The sequence below is a fragment of the Hyla sarda genome, chromosome 2 (assembly GCF_029499605.1).
Source record: "Hyla sarda isolate aHylSar1 chromosome 2, aHylSar1.hap1, whole genome shotgun sequence".
NCBI lineage: Eukaryota > Metazoa > Chordata > Amphibia > Anura > Hylidae > Hyla > Hyla sarda.
The window spans coordinates 77,147,056-77,164,984 of NC_079190.1; the positions used below are offsets into that span (position 1 = coordinate 77,147,056).

Here is a 17,929-nt window from a genome sequence, read left to right on the forward strand (position 1 = left end):
CTGGCACTACTTTATAGGGCAGCAGAAACCTGGCCACAGAGTCCCTTTGAATTCTGCATATGAATTCGCAAACTTGCAAAAATCTTTGTAATATATTCCACCCAAAACCGAGAGACCGTACATGTGTAAATGTGAACATGAAAACCTCCTTCCATAAATCTGCTTTTCCTCAAGTTTAATCACTATGGTAACAAATTAACTCCATGCACAACTGTGTATTCCATTAAAACCAGCAACCCTGCCAAGATATAAAAAGGCTCCGAGCACCCTGCGCCAAAACAACCACGACTCTTCACTGAGATTCAGACGTCACCCTGTGAGGGACTAATATAGTCCTTAGCCCTCATCCAGTGACCATATAGTAGTTACAGCCAGGACCATCCCTGCACAACACTCAAATACAGAGGCCGCCTTGTGATCTTGCATATTATTAGGTTTACAGTGTGAATAGGTTCTTATGTGACGCAACAATCTTATGTACAGGATAATGTGCTGGGGTTTCTCTCGTCTAACTAACACACAAATACCTGAGGACACCGAGGAGGACAAGCAGGGCTTGTCCTCCTCGGCGCGCAGAGCCCTGCTTGTCCTCCTCGGCGCGCAGAGCCCTGCTTGTCCTCCTCGGCGCGCAGAGCCCTGCTTGTCCTCCTCGGCGCACAGAGCCCTGCTTGTCCTCCTCGGCGCACAGAGCCCTGCTTGTCCTCCTCGGCGCACAGAGCCCTGCTTGTCCTCCTCGGCGCGCAGAGCCCTGCTTGTCCTACTCCTCCTCTGCGCGCCGAGGAGGACAAGCAGGGCTCTGAGCACTGAGGGCAAGGCTCTGGGACATGCTCCCGGCTCACACAACAAGATGACTAACATGCCAGGAGCCTGCACAGAGCCCTGCTTGTCCACCCTCACTTCCTGTATTTGGACTCCTCATAGAGACACACAGGCAATAGCTGCAGGGACAGCATTTTTTCCTCCACAAATATAAAAAAAAATTAATCAATGTATATTACAAATATACACATTTACACTAGCTACTATATATATTAAAAGTTTTTGTTAGCGACAGTAACACTTTAAAGCATATGAACGACCTAGCCAGTAACATTTATACGCAGTATTATTTTACAGGTACCCTGCCGCTGGATGGTAATCGCAGTTACCCTTTAACTTTCGGTGTCCTCTTTTGATACTTGCAAACTTGCCCGAACCTAGGCACGATGGCTATTGCGGTGTGGTAATGGCCTTCTGTGCAGACAGTACTATCAACTCAATGGCAGCCGCACCTATCAAGCCGTTTAACACAAGTACAGTGCTAGTCTGAACAGACTGCCTAGGTGCTCTGTAGGGCCATATTTTCACTAGAGGCGCCATTGTTCGTCTCCCATTTTCTTTAACTAATCTTTATAACGAAGCAGACATCTGTTTACCGATTAAAGAACACTGTACGTCTGAAAGCTTTTCCATTCTAAGAATATCCATTCACAAAAGATACCCCACTGAGCGTACAATTTCGGCACAGGAAGCTGAAATCATAGCATGCAGTCAAACAATTCTATTGTTCCCCTAAACCTCGCTGTTGTCGCTAAAGTCTCCGAGAAAGACGTTTACTTTGCTATTGTTTATTTTAAGAAAATTCATTTGCTGGTTTACGCTGAAAACACAAAAAGAATCCTATTTTAAGTTTAAATAGCCATGTGAAAGTAGTTCTGTATGGCGTTCACACCACACAATAGTATTAAGCCCATGTATCCTGTGTATATTTAGGGAAATAGTAATATTCCGTATGTGATGAGGCAATGGTCATCTAATAAATCTTGCTATAGTAACACAGCTGTAAGGCTGAAATAAAAAATAAAAAAGTCCATCCTAATATCCTGCAAGGCTAATCCAGGGATTTGTAGTTTTGCAACAGCTGGAGGCACACTGGTTGAAAAAATACTGACGTAGAGGATGCTGTCCTTGATGTTAAAGGAGTTATCCAGGATTTTTTTTTATATTATATTATATATATATATATATATATATATATATATATATACACACACACACACACACACATACACATACAACCAAAGAATAAGTTTGATTCCAAACTTTTATATGGACCTGGCTTACAGATGCAGGCTGCTGGGCTAAACATACAGCAACAGGAGAATACAGCAGCACACTGCTGGCACAAAGATATAGATAAAACATGAGTATATAAATAAAACATGAAAAGCTATACAGCTGTAATGCAACAAATGTGAAATTGTGAAATTATGAAACAGTGAGGTACTTAGCTTGCAAATTTGGCGGCCAAATAGCTTGGACCATCCCACCACGGTAAGGTGACCTCATTTTAGGACGGACCCTACATTGTGAATATGCCTCTGTGTGAACAGCTCAACAGGCATTGCAGGATCTGAAACATCCAAGGCACCTTATATACACCTAATAGAGGTGGGCGGGGTGCAAGAGCCAACATGGAGGTAGCCACTCCCCCGTATGTGTAATACAACCAAAGAATAAGTTGGCCAGCACTAGTGATTCCCAACTTTTATATGGACTATCACACGGCCAAATCTGGCACATCTTCACAACTATGCAAAAACAATTACGTAAGCCGACGGCACACTTGCTTTGCAAGTCTGCTTAAAGTGGTACTCTGGTGGAAAACTTTTTTTTAAATCAACTGGTACCAGAAAGTCAAACAGATTTGTAAATTACTTCTATTTAAAAATCTTAATCCTTTCAGTACTTATAAGCTGCAGTATACTACAGAGAAAGGTTAGTAGTCCTTTTCTGTCTGACCACAGTGCTCTCTGCTGACACCTCTGTCCATGTCAGGAACTGTCCAGAGCAGGAGAGGTTTGCTATGGGCATTTGTTCCTGCTCTGGACAATTCCTGACATGGACAGAGGTGTCAACAGAGAACACTGTGGTCAGACAGAAAAGTAATTCAAAAAGAAAATAACTTCCTGTGTAGTATACAGCAGCTGATAAGTACTCAAAGGGTTAAGATTTTTTTTTTTTTAAAGAAGTCATTTACAAATCGGTGTAACTTTCTGGAGCCAGTTGATTTAAAAAAAAAATGTTTTCCACCAGAGTACCCCTTTAAGGCTGGAGTCTATGGCACAAATTTATCAAGCATTTAACACATCTTTTGGTGTGTAAAAAAAAGCGCAAATTTGGTGCAATACACAGCAGCAAAATATTTTTTTGGGGGGAAGGGGGTCATCAAGGTCCTGCACTTTTTATTTTTTGTATTTTTATTTTTTGCATCATTTGAGTAGGGTCACACGTGCCGTGTGACCCTACTCAAATGATGCAAAAAATAAAAATACAAAAAATAAAAAGTGCAGGACCTTGATGACCCCCTTCCCCCCAAAAAAATGATGAAGCCCATCTTATTTACCTTGGAAGCAGCTGCCTGACACTAGTTGCAACAATGCAGTTAATTCCAATATAGCAAGTAATTGTATATCGAGGACAAAGTAAAAACTAACAAACACTACTATAATGTACTGCATAGTACGGCTACAATTACTATTTCATGGCTGTTTAATTTCTCCATCTCAGATACATACAAGGGCCACATTTCACAGGAAGCAGATTATCCTATTAGTTTGTTTTAGAGCATGGGAGAAAACCAGAGAAGACATAGGAATACAGGAAGAACATACAAACTCCATGCAGATGTGATCTTTAGATGGACAGATTTGTGTAGACTTTAGAAACCACTTAGAGCATTCCAAGAAACTATTTCTTAAAAGGAATTTAGAAACATTACTAAAAGTACTATTTCAGATCATTTAAAGGGGTACTCCGCCCCTAGACATCTTATCCCCTATCCAAAGGATAGGGGATAAGATGTCAGATCACCGCGGTGCCGCTGCTGGGGAGCCCCGGGATCCACCGCTGCGGCACTGCGCTATCATTAAAGCACAGAGCGAGTTCGCTCTGCACGTAATGACGCGCAATACAGGTCCCGCCCCTTTCAATACAAGTCTATGGGAGGGGGCGCGGCGGTCGTCACGCCCCCTGCCATAGACTTGCATGTATCACCCGTCATTACGCACAGAGTGAACTCGCTCTGTGCTGTAATGATAGCCCAGTGCCGCAGCGGGGATCCCGGGGTCCCCAGCAGCGGGACTGCGGCGATCTAACATCTTATCCCCTATCCTTTGGATATGGGATAAGATGTCTAGGGGCGGAGTACCCCTTTAAGGTATTGCGGTCATTAAAGGGGTACTCCGCTGCTAGACATTTTATCTCCTATCCAAATGATAGGAGATAAGAGATCTGATCGCAGGGGTCCCACTGCGATCTCCGCAGCACCCAGTGTTCTAAACAAACGGCCGCAGCGAAGTCCCGACTCGGCCAGCGATAGGCTGAGTGTCAGTGTGACGTTTGCGGCCCCGGCAGCAGGTGCCGGTGTAGTGAAGAATTTTGTGTCTTGAAGCGTTCTCACACTGACGCTCAGCCTATCCCCGGCTGAGTCGGGACTTCTCTGCAGCCGGTGAATGGCTGAGTGCAGTATGACTCGCCGACCACCGGCAACCAGAAAGAGGAGCGCGGCGGAGACTAGAGCCGGTTACTGGAGGCACCGGGGGAGCGAGGGAAGGTATGTACCTGTTTATTTTATTTTTTTTTACTGCCGGCAGTATGGGGGACAATTTTTGTATTCTGGAGTTCTCCTTTAACACAGGCACGGGGGTGGACAGGGAAATGTGGGTTAAATTGATATTTTATATTGTTATTTTAAATACGCTTTAAGGGTAGGGTCACACATGCCATATTTTGCGGCATATTTTCAGCATTGACTTCAGTGTATAGGAAAATACGCAGCAGCAAGGGTATTCCAGAAGTTTTTATTTCAGCCTTCAATCACATTAAGCCAAGTTATAATACTGTGTAATCTGCTTCTATTATCTCCATGTGCTGATTTGTCCCGTTTTACGCACAGGATCCACACCCAGAAATGCTGTAGTGCAAGTTTTTTTTTTATTTTTCTGTTGTCTATGACCTTTCCCGGCATTCCATATGGCCAGAGAATATGTTTTAAGTCACATGGTATTATAACTTGGCATCATGGGCTCAAAGGCTGAAGGAAGAAGCCCTGGAGTGGGGAGGCGGGATAATTTGACTTTTTTATTTTTTCATAGGCCTCCTCCATGCACATGTAACTACAAGGGTTCTCTTTAATATGGAAGATCATTCTTTTCTTATCTCCAGTAAAGATTAAGGCTGGGTTCACCCCTGGAATGTATTTTCCATTGTTCTATTCCGTAATAAGCAGAAAAAATGGCATCATTATGTGCAAGCCACAAATGTACGTCATTGATTAACCGGGTCCATCAGATATTCGGCAAAGTGTCTCGCATTTTACTGGTGAAATAGTGGAGTCTGCAGCATTGTCCCGTATTGTTGATGGAGCCTGCAATGTAGGGCAGGACAAAGCCTCAACACAGGTGTGAACAGGATTTTCCTGCCAGGACTTTACATTAAAGGGGTACTCCGCTGCTCAGCGTTTTGAACAAACTGTTGCGAACACTGGAGCAGACGACGGGCGCTCGTGACGTCACGCCCCCTCAATGCAAGCCTATGGGAGGGGGCGTGACAGCATTCACACCGTCACGCCCCCTCCCATAGACTTGCATTGAGGGGGCAGGGCATCACAGCATGAGGGGGCGGGGCTATCATTTTCTTCACTACACCGACTCCAGCGTTCGGAACAGTTTGTTCCAAGCGCAGAGCAGCGGAGTACCCCTTTAAGGTTTGTCCACCTGGGTGGTTGGATTTTTGTCTAGTTTTATCAAATTTGCACACAAAATCTTACCAAAAAATGTATTCCAACATCTCTACTCGAAGGCCTAATAATGGTACATAAAGTGGAATATTTGGGTGCAAGCATAAAGGAAAAGCAAAAGCACCAAAGCTCAAGCAGTAATGGCTGCAGACTGCGGAACAAGGAATAGACTCACATTCCAGAAAACTTGCATCATGTAGAAACCAGCAGCAGCAGACCAATGTAACCGGATAGGAAAGTTAGATACACAACACGTTTCTGGCACCAGGATGCTTTACAAGCCTTAAAGTCAGTTTAGAGGCAATGTTTTGGCCTCTACAACCTTGTCTAATACACTTTATATTCGTAGTATTATGCAGGCTTCGCAATACGGCTAGGGCTACATGGTCACGCGACCATCTCATCCATGTCATGTGACCAAAATAAATATTTTTGTCATGTGACATAGTTGCGATTAAGAATAAAAAAAATAAATAAAAAAAAGATAAAAAGAAAATAGTCAAACCAGCTCACAGCGACATGAATTGAGGTCAATGTGGAAAAGTTGTAAGCGACTCACAACCAAAAATCCATGAATTTAAGAATTTGGCAAAATATTGAGTAACAGTCGCACTGTGTCGCAGGTCACTAAATTGACGGTTTTCCAATGTGATGCTGCAACGCGCCATTGCAGTCTTCATGCCACTAGATTAAAGTCGCCGTATAGCTCTTGGCTTAGGTTGAAGCAGCCATTATATACAACAAGGGTTATACCAAACCAACCACCAGACCATTGATACCTACAGTAAGTCTTATTATGGTAGTGTTTCCCAACCAAGGAGCCTCCAGCTGTTGCAAAACTACAATTTCAGCTGTGAGTGGTATTGCCCTGTTTAAGTAACGAGGATCACATTGCATTTGTGTTTCCATTGAACATATACACGTTTTATACAAAAAAATGAAAACGTATATGTTAAAAATATGCGAGACAACGGATTCTGCTGTATACTCTACATTGGTATCTGTATCCCACTGTCCTACAGGCTCAGGATATGTTCACATGGCAGATTTTTTGCATAATGTCCGCTTGGAAAATTTTTGCCTGACACTTGGCAAATAGCGGACGCCGTCAGAAGATGGCGGCACAAGGACGACTCGGAAATGCCCCGTCTCCATAGACTGCAATGCAATTCCAAGCAGAATCTGCATGAAGAACTGACAGGTCAATTCTTTCTTCGGAGGCTAGTATCTGGATTTCCGCGGCAGAAACATCTGCACGGTGCAGCAGAATCCTATTGAAAAGTAGGGATCGACCGATTATCGGATTGGCCGATATTATCGGCCAATATTCACGATTTTGTACGTTATCGGCATCTAACCTGCCGATAATGCGAGTGCTTTAAATCAATGAACTGCAGTGGCTTTTCCGGGGACAGAGACCGCCTCCGCCACCCGCTTCTCTCCCCCTGCCTTTTCTGGGGTCCTGAGTCCAACCACCGACGCTGCCCGATTGCCTCTCCCTGCCTATCCTCAGGCCAGAGACCGCCACCACCGCTGCCCCGTTGCCTCCCCCATCCCCGGTTTTATAATTACCTGTTCCCGGGGTCCACGCTGCTTCTGGCTCCTGCAGGGGCCTTCGCTGTGCAATGTCGAGTGACGTCCTCAACACAACGTCACCATCAGTGGCCTGGCGCACAGTGACCGCTCAGGACGCCGCCGGAGCCAGAAGTAGCGCAGACCCCGGGAACAGGTAATTATAAAACCGGGGATGGGGGAGGCAATGGGGCAGCAGCGGTCTCTGGCCAGAGGATAGGCAGGGGGAGGCAATCGGGCAGCATAGGTGGTTGGACTCCAGGAAAGGCAGGGGGAGAGAAGCGGGTGGCGGCAGCGTTCTCTGGCCTCGCAAAAGCCGCTGCAGTTCATTGATTTAAAGCGCCCGATCTGCAGCGGCTTCTGCGGGGCCAGAAAGGTATACCCGCACACACACACACCCACCCACCCACCCTCATTTTACCAAGGATATTTGGGGGGGGGGAGGAGGGATTAAAATGCACAGAATATCGGTATACGTTATTGGCTATTGGCCTGAAAGTTCACAGGTTATCTAAAAAAAAAAAAAATCAATAATCGGTCGATCATTAATTGAAAGTAATAGGACGAAAATTTTCGAGCTAAATTTTTCCGCAAGATTCAGTCGTGTGAACATGGCCTTACAGAAAACGCATTGCAGCGCGTACTTTTTCTTGCAGGACACAATAATGCAGAATACTATGCTATACAACAAAAGCATATTAAAATAGAAAAAAACGTGATGTATAAAGACAAAACACAGTGGGGGAGATTTATCAAAACCTGTCCAGAGGAAAAGTTGCCGAGTTGCCCATAGCAACCAATCAGATCGCTTCTTTCGCTTTTCTGAGGCCCTTTTGAAAATGAAAGAAGCAATCTGATTGGTTGCTATGGGCAACTCAGCAACTTTTCCTCTGGACAGGTTTTGATAAATCTCCCCCGGTGTGAACGCAACCTAAGCAATAGAATGAGGCAAAAGCAGAACGCTACTTGTCACAAAGTACTGACTGCACCTTTTCCTATATGTTAATCTCCAGGAAAAGCCTTTTTAAAGCATTTACCTGTGGGAAAACAATGGTTGGAAATGAATCAGCTCCCAAATAAGCATCTCTTTTATTCTGACATTGTTCCCATAATCCTTTCCAAGCCAATTTACCTGTAATGCTTTGTCAGGTGTTATGAAAAACGAGTAAAATAATTTGCACCGCTATGACATTTTAGCATTAATAGAAAATTTCCCATATTGTTTTTACCTTCCATCAGAGGTGTGATCAGATGTGTTCCCCTGACAAATACCTTTGACGCAAGTGTGTGTCGTATGCCACTGTGAAGAGCAGGGCTTCCCAACCAGGGTGCCTCCAGCTGTTGCAAAACTGCAACTCCAAGCATGCCCGGACAGCCGTTGGCTGTCCGGACATGCTGGGAGTTGTAGTTTTGCAACAGCTGAAGGCACCCTGGTTGGGAAGCACTGGTATAGAGGAATACATCACTCATCGGTTAGGCAAGATGCATTAGACTGTGCTCTCCTATTCAGCATCACAGTATTTTCCACTACAGAGGATGCATACTAGTTCAGTATATGCCAAATAGATATTCCCGTGAATACCTTTGTTTTTAGTAGAGATCGACCGATTATCGGTTTGGCCGATATTATCCGCTGATTTTCACGAGTTTGGACATTATCGGCAATTAACTTGCCGATAATGCCCCGCCCCCCGGGCAGAGACGACCGCCGCCGCCACCCCATTGCCTCCCCATTCTCTGGCCACATACTGTTGCCGCCGCTGCCCCATTGCCTCCCCATCCTCTGGCCACATACCGTCGCCGCCGCTGCCCCATTGCCTCCCCATCCTATGGACACATACCGCCGCGATACTTCTGACTCCTGCGGCGTCCTGCGCTGTTGCTGTGCGCTGCGCAATGACGAGTGACGTCCTCAACGCGACGTCACCGTCAGTGCGCACAGTGACAGCGCAGGACGCCGCCGGAGGCAGAAGTATCGCGGACCCCGGGAACAGGTAATTATAACACCCGGGATGGGGGAGGCAATGGGGCAGCGGTGGTGGACTCAGGAGGACCCCAGGACAGGCAGGGGGAGAGAAGCGGGTGGCGATGGCGGTCTCTGGCCCCGCAAAAGCCGCTGCAGTTCATTGATTTAAAGCACCCACTTTAAATCATTGATCTGCAGCGGCTTCTGCCCCGCCGGGGGGTGAAATAACCGATAACTTATACCAGGATATCGGTATAAGTTATCGGCTATCGACCTGAAAGGTACCAGATTATCGGTATCTGCCCTAAAGAATCTATATCTGTCGATCCCTAGTTTTTAGTACCATATGTGGACCGATCCTTATGGACCAGTCAACACCTTCATCCACCTGTAACATTACAGTAATTCAGTGTTTACAAGCCAGGGTGTCTCCAGCTGTTGCAAAACTACAACGGGTTCTGTTATATCACGAAATTGCTACATTTGTGACAGACAATAACACAGATACCAACCAAAACACTGGCAGGACAAGCAAGAAACAAAGAGATATCTAGCTATATAATACAAATATGCGTGTATACGTATGCTCCAGCATGACTTTAAAACGGCTTAAGACATTTCAATTAAAACTTTGTACATATGTTTCTTATATGTCAAATAAACAGAGTTCAGGGTTGTCCCGATACAGACAGACAATCTCTGCAGCCGGACAGCGAAACAGCAGATGTCAACCATAAAACTCCCGGGCAATCTCTGCAGCTGAATCTGTGTGAACATAGCCTTAGAGGGCACAGTCTGAGGTGAGGCTGCTGTGCTTGTTTTTATGTGGTAGATTAACATTCTTCCCCATCACGTTTTGTGCTCAGGAAATTTTAATTCAATAAACATATTGGAAATCTGACCAGAAACTCTTTACAAAAGTTTCAGGGAATTCTTTAACACAAAATTAAAATTTATACAAGACGTGACTACAGCAGTGGTATCCAAACTACTGGACCCTACTAGGGATCGACCGATATGGATTTTTTAGGGCCGATACCGATAATCTGTGACCCTATGCTGATAGCCAATAATTTATACCGATATTCCGGTATAAGTTATCGGCTATTTCCTCCCCCCCCCCCCCCCCGGCCCCGCAGAAGCCGCTGCAGATCAATGATTTAAAGTGGGTGCTTTAAATCAATGAACTGCAGCAGCTTTTGTGGGGCCAGAGACCGCCGCCGCCGCTACTCTCCCCCTGCCTGTCCCGGGGTCCTTTCTAGTCCAACCACCACTGCTGCTGCCCCATTGCCTCCCCCATCCCCGGTTTAATAATTACCTGTTCCCGGGGTCCGCGCTACTTATGGCTCCGGCAGCGTCCTGAGCTGTCACTGTGCACACTGACATTGACGTTGCGTTGAGGACGTCGCTCGTCATTGCGCTGCGTTGCGCAGTAGGACGTCACAGGAGCCAGAAGTAGCGCGGACCCCGGGAACAGGTAATTCTAAAACCGGGGATGGAGGAGGCAATGGGGCAGCGGCGGTCTCTGGCTGGGGAGGCTGGGCATTATCGGCAACGTAATTGCAGATAACGATAATGTCCAAAATCGTGAGTATCGGCCGATAATCTGTCGATCCCTAGACCTACGGTATATTTACCACTAGGCCAACAAGTCCCCAATGAAGTCAATGGGGCTTCAGATTTCAGCAGAATTCTGTGTTTTGAGAAACCAGAATTCCACCACAATTCCAGAATTTGTACGGAATTGCGGAAATTCTGCTGTGTGAACATAACCTAAGGGTTTGGCAGAAATGCAATTTGTACCCCCCGTATCATGTCATTATTATATACAGTATATATCATCCATCTGTATACACCGCTCTCATATCATATACAGTGGGGCAAAAAAGTCAGCCACCAATTGTGAAAGTTCTCCCAATTAAAAAGATGAGAGAGGCCTGTAATTGTCATCATAGGTATACCTCAACTATGAGAGACATAATGAGAGAAAAAATCCATAAAATCACGTTGTCTGATTTTTAGAGAATTTATTTGCAAATTATGGAAAATGATGGTCACCTACAAACAAGCAAGATCTCTGGCTCTCACAGACCTGTAACTTCTTCTTTAAGAGTCTCCTCTGTCCTCCACTCGTTACCTGTATTAACGGCACCTGTTTGAACTTGTTATCAGTATAAAAGACAACTATCCACAACCTCAAACTGTCACGCTCCAAACTCCACTATGGCAAAGACCAAAGAGCTGTCGAAGGACACCAGAAACAAAATTGTAGACCTGCACCAGGCTGGGAAGACTGAATCTGCAATAGGCAAGTAGCTTGGTGTGAAGAAATCAACTGTGGGAGCAATTATTAGAAAAAGGAAGACTTACAAGACCACTGATAATCTCCCTCGATCTGGGGCTCCCCGCAAGATCTCACCCCGTGGTGTCAAAATGATCACAAGAACGGTGAGCAAAAATCCCAGAACCACACGGGGGGGGACCTAGGGAATGACCTGCAGAGAGCTGGGACCAAAGTAACAAAGGCTACCATCAGTAACACAATATGCCACCAGGGACGCAAATCATGCAGTGCCAGACATGTCCCCCTGCTTAAGCCAGTACATGTACAGCCTAGAGAGCATTTGGATGATACAGAAGAGGACTGGGAGAATGTCATATGGTCAGATGAAACTAAAGTAGAACTTTTTGGTAAAAACACAACTAGTGTTTGGAAGAGATAGAATGCTGAGTTGCATCCAAAGAACACCATACCTACTGTGAAGCACAGGGGTAGAAACAGCATGCTTTGGGGCTGTTTTTCTGCTAAAGGACCAGGACAACTGATTCGTGTAAAGGAAAGAATACATGGGGCCATGTATCCTGAGCAAGGGCATTGAAGATTAAACGTGGCTGGGTCTTTCAGCATGACAGGAGTGGCTTCGTAAGAAGCATTTCAAGGTCCTGGAATGGCCTAGCCAGTCTCCAGATCTCAACCCCATAGAAAACCTTTGGAGGGAGTTGAAAGTCTGTGTTGCCCAGTGACAGCCCCAAAACATCACTGCTCTATAGATCTGCATGGAGCAATGGGCCAAAATACCAGCAACAGTGTGTGAAAATCTTGTGAAGACTTACAAACATTTGACCTCTGTCATTGCCAACAAAAGGATATATAAAAGTATTGAGATGAACTTTTGTTATTGACCAAATACTTCTTTTCCACCATAATTTGCAGATAAATTATTTAAAAATCAGTTTCTCCTGCTCTGGACAGTTTCTGATACAGACAGAGGTGTCAGCAGAGAGCACTGTGGTCAGACAGGAAAGAACAACAACTTCAGCAGCTGATAAGTACTGGTAGGAATTAAGATTTTTTTTAATAGAAGTTATTTACAAATCTGTTTAACTTTCTGGAGCCAGTTGATATTCACATGTACTGTATTGATTTGATGCGCAGGATTTTCTGCTGCAGATTTCAATGTAAACCGAATGACTGAACACAGCTCGAAATCCTGCGCATCAAATCTGCACAGAATACTGTATGTGTGAATAGACCCGTAAGGTTTTATAGGATCTGTAGTACTCCTGGCTTATTGATCCCTCAGGCCTAAACATTAAACAACGATAATTCTATAAAAAAAAAATAAAAAAAATTCCTCCAATAACTTTGCACGGGTTTGTCCCATTCCACAAAACATGCAGAGAATGTAAAATTCCCATATGTTCCGGCTACTCACAGCGCCCAAATGGAATTCCGGCATCCTCTGACAGTAAAGGAGCCTTACACGATTCCCCCCCAGCTGCTCTCCCTATGTGCAGCAGATCTCACCAGCCAACAAAGCTGCTCTGTTAAACAATGACAACATCTGCTTTTTGGGGGGTAACTTTCGTTCTTGTGTAACCTTGTAACCTAAACCCATTTTTTTGCGCAACTTCCCTACATCTGTCACAAGGGCTTGGCTTGCCAAAGGGCTGACCTCCGGCGGTGGGGAGAACATGAATAGCTCAAGAATTCCTGCATCATGTGATAACATCAATGGACATTTCTGTCTTATTTTTTATTTATTTTTTTTCTTATTAAAATTACAAAAAAAAAAAAATCATAAATGTTTATTCATGACTTTAGTCAAAGACAGATGGATTAAAAGATCACATCAGACACCAGTACATACATGTCCATGTACACAGGGCAGTGTTTCCCAACCAGGCAGCCTCCAGCTGTTGCAAAACTACAACTCCCAGCATGCCCAGACAGCCGTTGGCTGTCCGGGCATGCTGAGAGTTGTAGTTTACCTCAGCAAGCTCACCGGACCTAAATATTCCCCTAAATCCGGACAGATCTCTAAATCCTAAATCTAATAACTCTTTGGTTAAGTCAATGGTCCTCAGCATCTGTCAATCACTGCCGTGCTGTATAGAGACTGTATTGCTAAGACTGTTGCTGTTAATTGGATGTACCGCAAGTATGTCAGTAAAGTTTATGCAAGTTCAAGTTCATCTCCATTGTGGACCTTCAATCATTTAAGCACGCACCTATCGTTCCTGGGAAGGGTGGCGATAGGCCGGAGATTTACCTCAGCGTATTAACCCTCACCCTGGCGTCACGAGTGACAGGGGTTAAATTAACCCCTTATATTCTGAAGCAACACCCCAACTATACTATACCCCCCAAGGGCTACTATATATAGAACATATGAGATCCAGATCAGAACGCTAGCAGACAGATAGTAGAGATGGTGGATATAATTGAGATATATATATATATATATATATATATATAAGGTAAGTAGATAGATATAAAATGGATGATATATAATAGATAAATAGATATATAGTAGAGATTTTAGGTGCATAGATTACAGACATATAGGACATCCCGCCTGTATATAGATTACAGACATATGGGAGATCGAGCCTGTATATAGATTACAGACATATAGGAGATCCCGCCTGTATATAGATTACAGACATATAGGAGATCGAGCATGTATATAGATTACAGACACATGGGAGATCCAGCCTGTATATAGATTACAGACATATGGGAGATCCAGCCTGTATATAGATTACAGACACATGGGAGATCCAGCCTGTATATAGATTACAGACACATGGGAGATCCAGCCTGTATATAGATTACAGACACATGGGAGATCCAGCCTGTATATAGATTACAGACACATGGGAGATCCAGCCTGTATATAGATTACAGACACATGGGAGATCCAGCCTGTATATAGATTACAGACATATGGGAGATCCAGCCTGTATATAGATTACAGACACATGGGAGATCCAGCCTGTATATAGATTACAGACACATGGGAGATCCAGCCTGTATATAGATTACAGACATATAGGAGATCCAGCGCCTGTATATAGATTACAGACATATAGGAGATCCAGCCTGTATATAGATTACAGACATATAGGAGATCCAGCCTGTATATAGATTACAGACATATAGGAGATCGAGCCTGTATATAGATTACAGACATATAGGAGATCCAGCCTGTATATAGATTACAGACATATAGGAGATCGAGCCTGTATATAGATTACAGACATATAGGAGATCCAGCGCCTGTATATAGATTACAGACATATAGGAGATCCAGCCTGTATATAGATTACAGACATATAGGAGATCCAGCCTGTATATAGATTACAGACATATAGGAGATCCAGCCTGTATATAGATTACAGACATATAGGAGATCCAGCCTGTATATAGATTACAGACATATAGGAGATCGAGCCTGTATATAGATTACAGACATATAGGAGATCGAGCCTGTATATAGATTACAGACATATAGGAGATCGAGCCTGTATATAGATTACAGACATATAGGAGATCCAGCCTGTATATAGATTACAGACATATGGGAGATCCAGCCTGTATACAGATTACAGACATATAGGAGATGCAGCCTGTATATAGATTACAGACATATAGGAGATGCAGCCTGTATATAGATTACAGACATATAGGAGATCCCGCCTGTATATAGATTACAGACATATAGGAGATCCAGCCTGTATACAGATTACAGACATATAGGAGATCCAGCCTGTATATCGATTACAGACATCCAGCCTGTATATCGATTACAGACATATAGGAGATCCAGCCTGTATATAGATTACAGACATCCAGCCTGTATATAGATTACAGACATATGGGAGATCCAGCCTGTATATAGATTACAGACATATAGGAGATCCAGCCTGTATATAGATTACAGACATCCAGCCTGTATATAGATTACAGACATATAGGAGATCCAGCCTGTATATAGATTACAGACATATAGGAGATCCAGCCTGTATATAGATTACAGACATATAGGAGATCCCACCTGTATATAGATTACAGACATATGGGAGATCGAGCCTGTATATAGATTACAGACATATAAGAGATCCCGCCTGTATATAGATTACAGACATATAAAAGAGATCCCGCCTGTATATAGATTACAGACATATAGGAGATCCAGCCTGTACATAGATTACAGACATATAAGAGATCCCGCCTGTATATAGATTACAGATATATAGGAGATCCAGCCTGTATATAGATTACAGACATATAGGAGATCCCGCCTGTATATAGATTACAGACATATAAGAGATCCCGCCTGTATATAGATTACAGACATATAGGAGATCCAGCCTGTATATAGATTACAGATATATAGGAGATCCAGCCTGTATATAGATTACAGACATATAGGAGATCCCGCCTGTATATAGATTACAGACATATAGGAGATCCCGCTTGTATATAGATTACAGACATATAGGAGATCCAGCCTGTATATAGATTACAGACATATAAGAGATCCCGCCTGTATATAGATTACAGACATATAGGAGATCCAGCCTGTATATAGATTACAGACATATAGGAGATCCCGCCTGTATATAGATTACAGACATATAAGAGATCCCGCCTGTATATAGATTACAGACATATAGGAGATCCAGCCTGTATATAGATTACAGACATATAGGAGATCCCGCCTGTATATAGATTACAGACATATAGGAGATCCCGCTTGTATATAGATTACAGACATATAGGAGATCCAGCCTGTATATAGATTACAGACATATAGGAGATCCCGCCTGTATATAGATTACAGACATATAAGAGATCCCGCCTGTATATCTCTGCCCCCTCTCTCCAGGTCAGGCACAATCCTCCTGTGCGGCTGTACACACCAGATGGCCGGAGATTCCTGAGCTCAGCTGTGCTGGGTACCGGGGGCAGGATGAGGGATTAGCGGATTCCCGGGGCTGATGCCAGGCTCGTGCACACTGCTCCCAGGCTGGGGATGTGCCCAGGTGATGATGCACACATGGCCTACCTGGGGGACCGAGCCGCTGTACACACAATGGGCCGAGCTCTCCCGCACACAGTGTCCATCTCCCGCATAACCCCTCCCCCAGCTCATCCTCTGCCGGTGCCCGGTGCAGTGTGTCTGTGCCCCCCCCTGATCCCCGCACTCACCCGCCCGGACACAATCCTCCGCCCGGTTGTCCCCCGCTCCGGCTGCAGTTTGGAATCCCCTCCAGGTCCCTGAAGCTTGGAGCAGCCGCGGCCCGTGACGTCACAGGTTTAAAGCTCCGGCCCCGGCCCCTCGTGTGCAGCCAATGAGCGGCGGCCCCGGCCACAGCGCCCAGATGTTTCCCATCCCGGAGGTGTGGAGCCCGGGCGGTGCGCAGGGGGAAGGGGCTCAGCACCAATAAACTTCTGGCACCGGGACAAGTCATAGAGAACACACATGTATTATGTCACCCGCACAGGTAACTTCCTCACTGCAGCCCCGGCTATACAGCCCTACTGGGGGAGGGTCTGGAGGGGCTATGTGGCAGATCACAGGGCAAAGCACAACTACAACTCCCATCATGCCCAGACAGCCTCACGCTGATGGCATTTAGATTAACACAGCAGTGATGTCAGATCTGTCTCCAGCTGCTGCAAAACTACAACTCCCATTATTCCTTAACAGCCACATGCTGATGGATTTAGCTTACACAGCAGTGATCTCCAGTATGTGTCTCTCCAACTGTTGCAGAACTACAACTCCCATCATGCCCAGACAGCCTCACGCTGATGGCATTTAGATTAACACAGCAGTGATCTCAGAACTGTCTCCAGCTGCTGCAAAACTACAACTCCCATTATTCCTTAACAGCCACATGCTGATGGATTTAGCTTACGCAGCAGTGATCTCACCTGTGTCTCTCCAACTGTTGCAGAACTACAACTCCCATCATGCCCTGACAACCACACGCTGATGGATTTAGCTTACACAGCAGTGATCTCCAGTATGTGTCTCCCATTGTTGCAGAACTACAACTCCAATCGTGCCCTATAAGCCACATGCTGATGTTTTTAATTTATAGAGCCCTGATCTACAATGTGGAACTATCCAGCTGTTGCAAAACTACAACACCCAACAGGCCTGGAAAGCCTTTAGCTATACAAGCCTGCTGGGAATTGTAGTTTTGCAACAGCTGGAGACACACTGTTTGGAAAACACTGAGTTAAAGGGTTACTCCGGTGGAAAACTTTTTTTTTTTTTTATCAACTGGTGCCAGAAAGTTAAACAGATTTGTAA

General features: G+C 44.7%; 1 protein-coding gene across 3 annotated transcripts in view; it reads right to left on the bottom strand.

Moving 5' to 3' along the window:
- NCKAP5L (NCK associated protein 5 like) overlaps positions 1 to 17,191 on the bottom strand; it is an 84,486-nt gene extending 67,295 nt beyond the window's left edge. Inside the window, exon 1 of one of the 3 annotated variants that reach the window (XM_056562139.1) lies at positions 16,816 to 17,191. Coding sequence is in view for 1 of the 3 variants with exons in the window: in XM_056562136.1 (XP_056418111.1) it covers positions 8,581 to 8,587 (7 nt within the window). In the remaining 2 variants the exon portion in view is untranslated. Of the gene's footprint in view, positions 1 to 8,110; positions 8,133 to 8,580; positions 8,603 to 16,815 lie in introns of those variants that run through there. The other 2 variants (XM_056562136.1, XM_056562140.1) reach the window with 2 other exon arrangements.
- Positions 17,192 to 17,929: the final 738 nt, after the last annotated feature.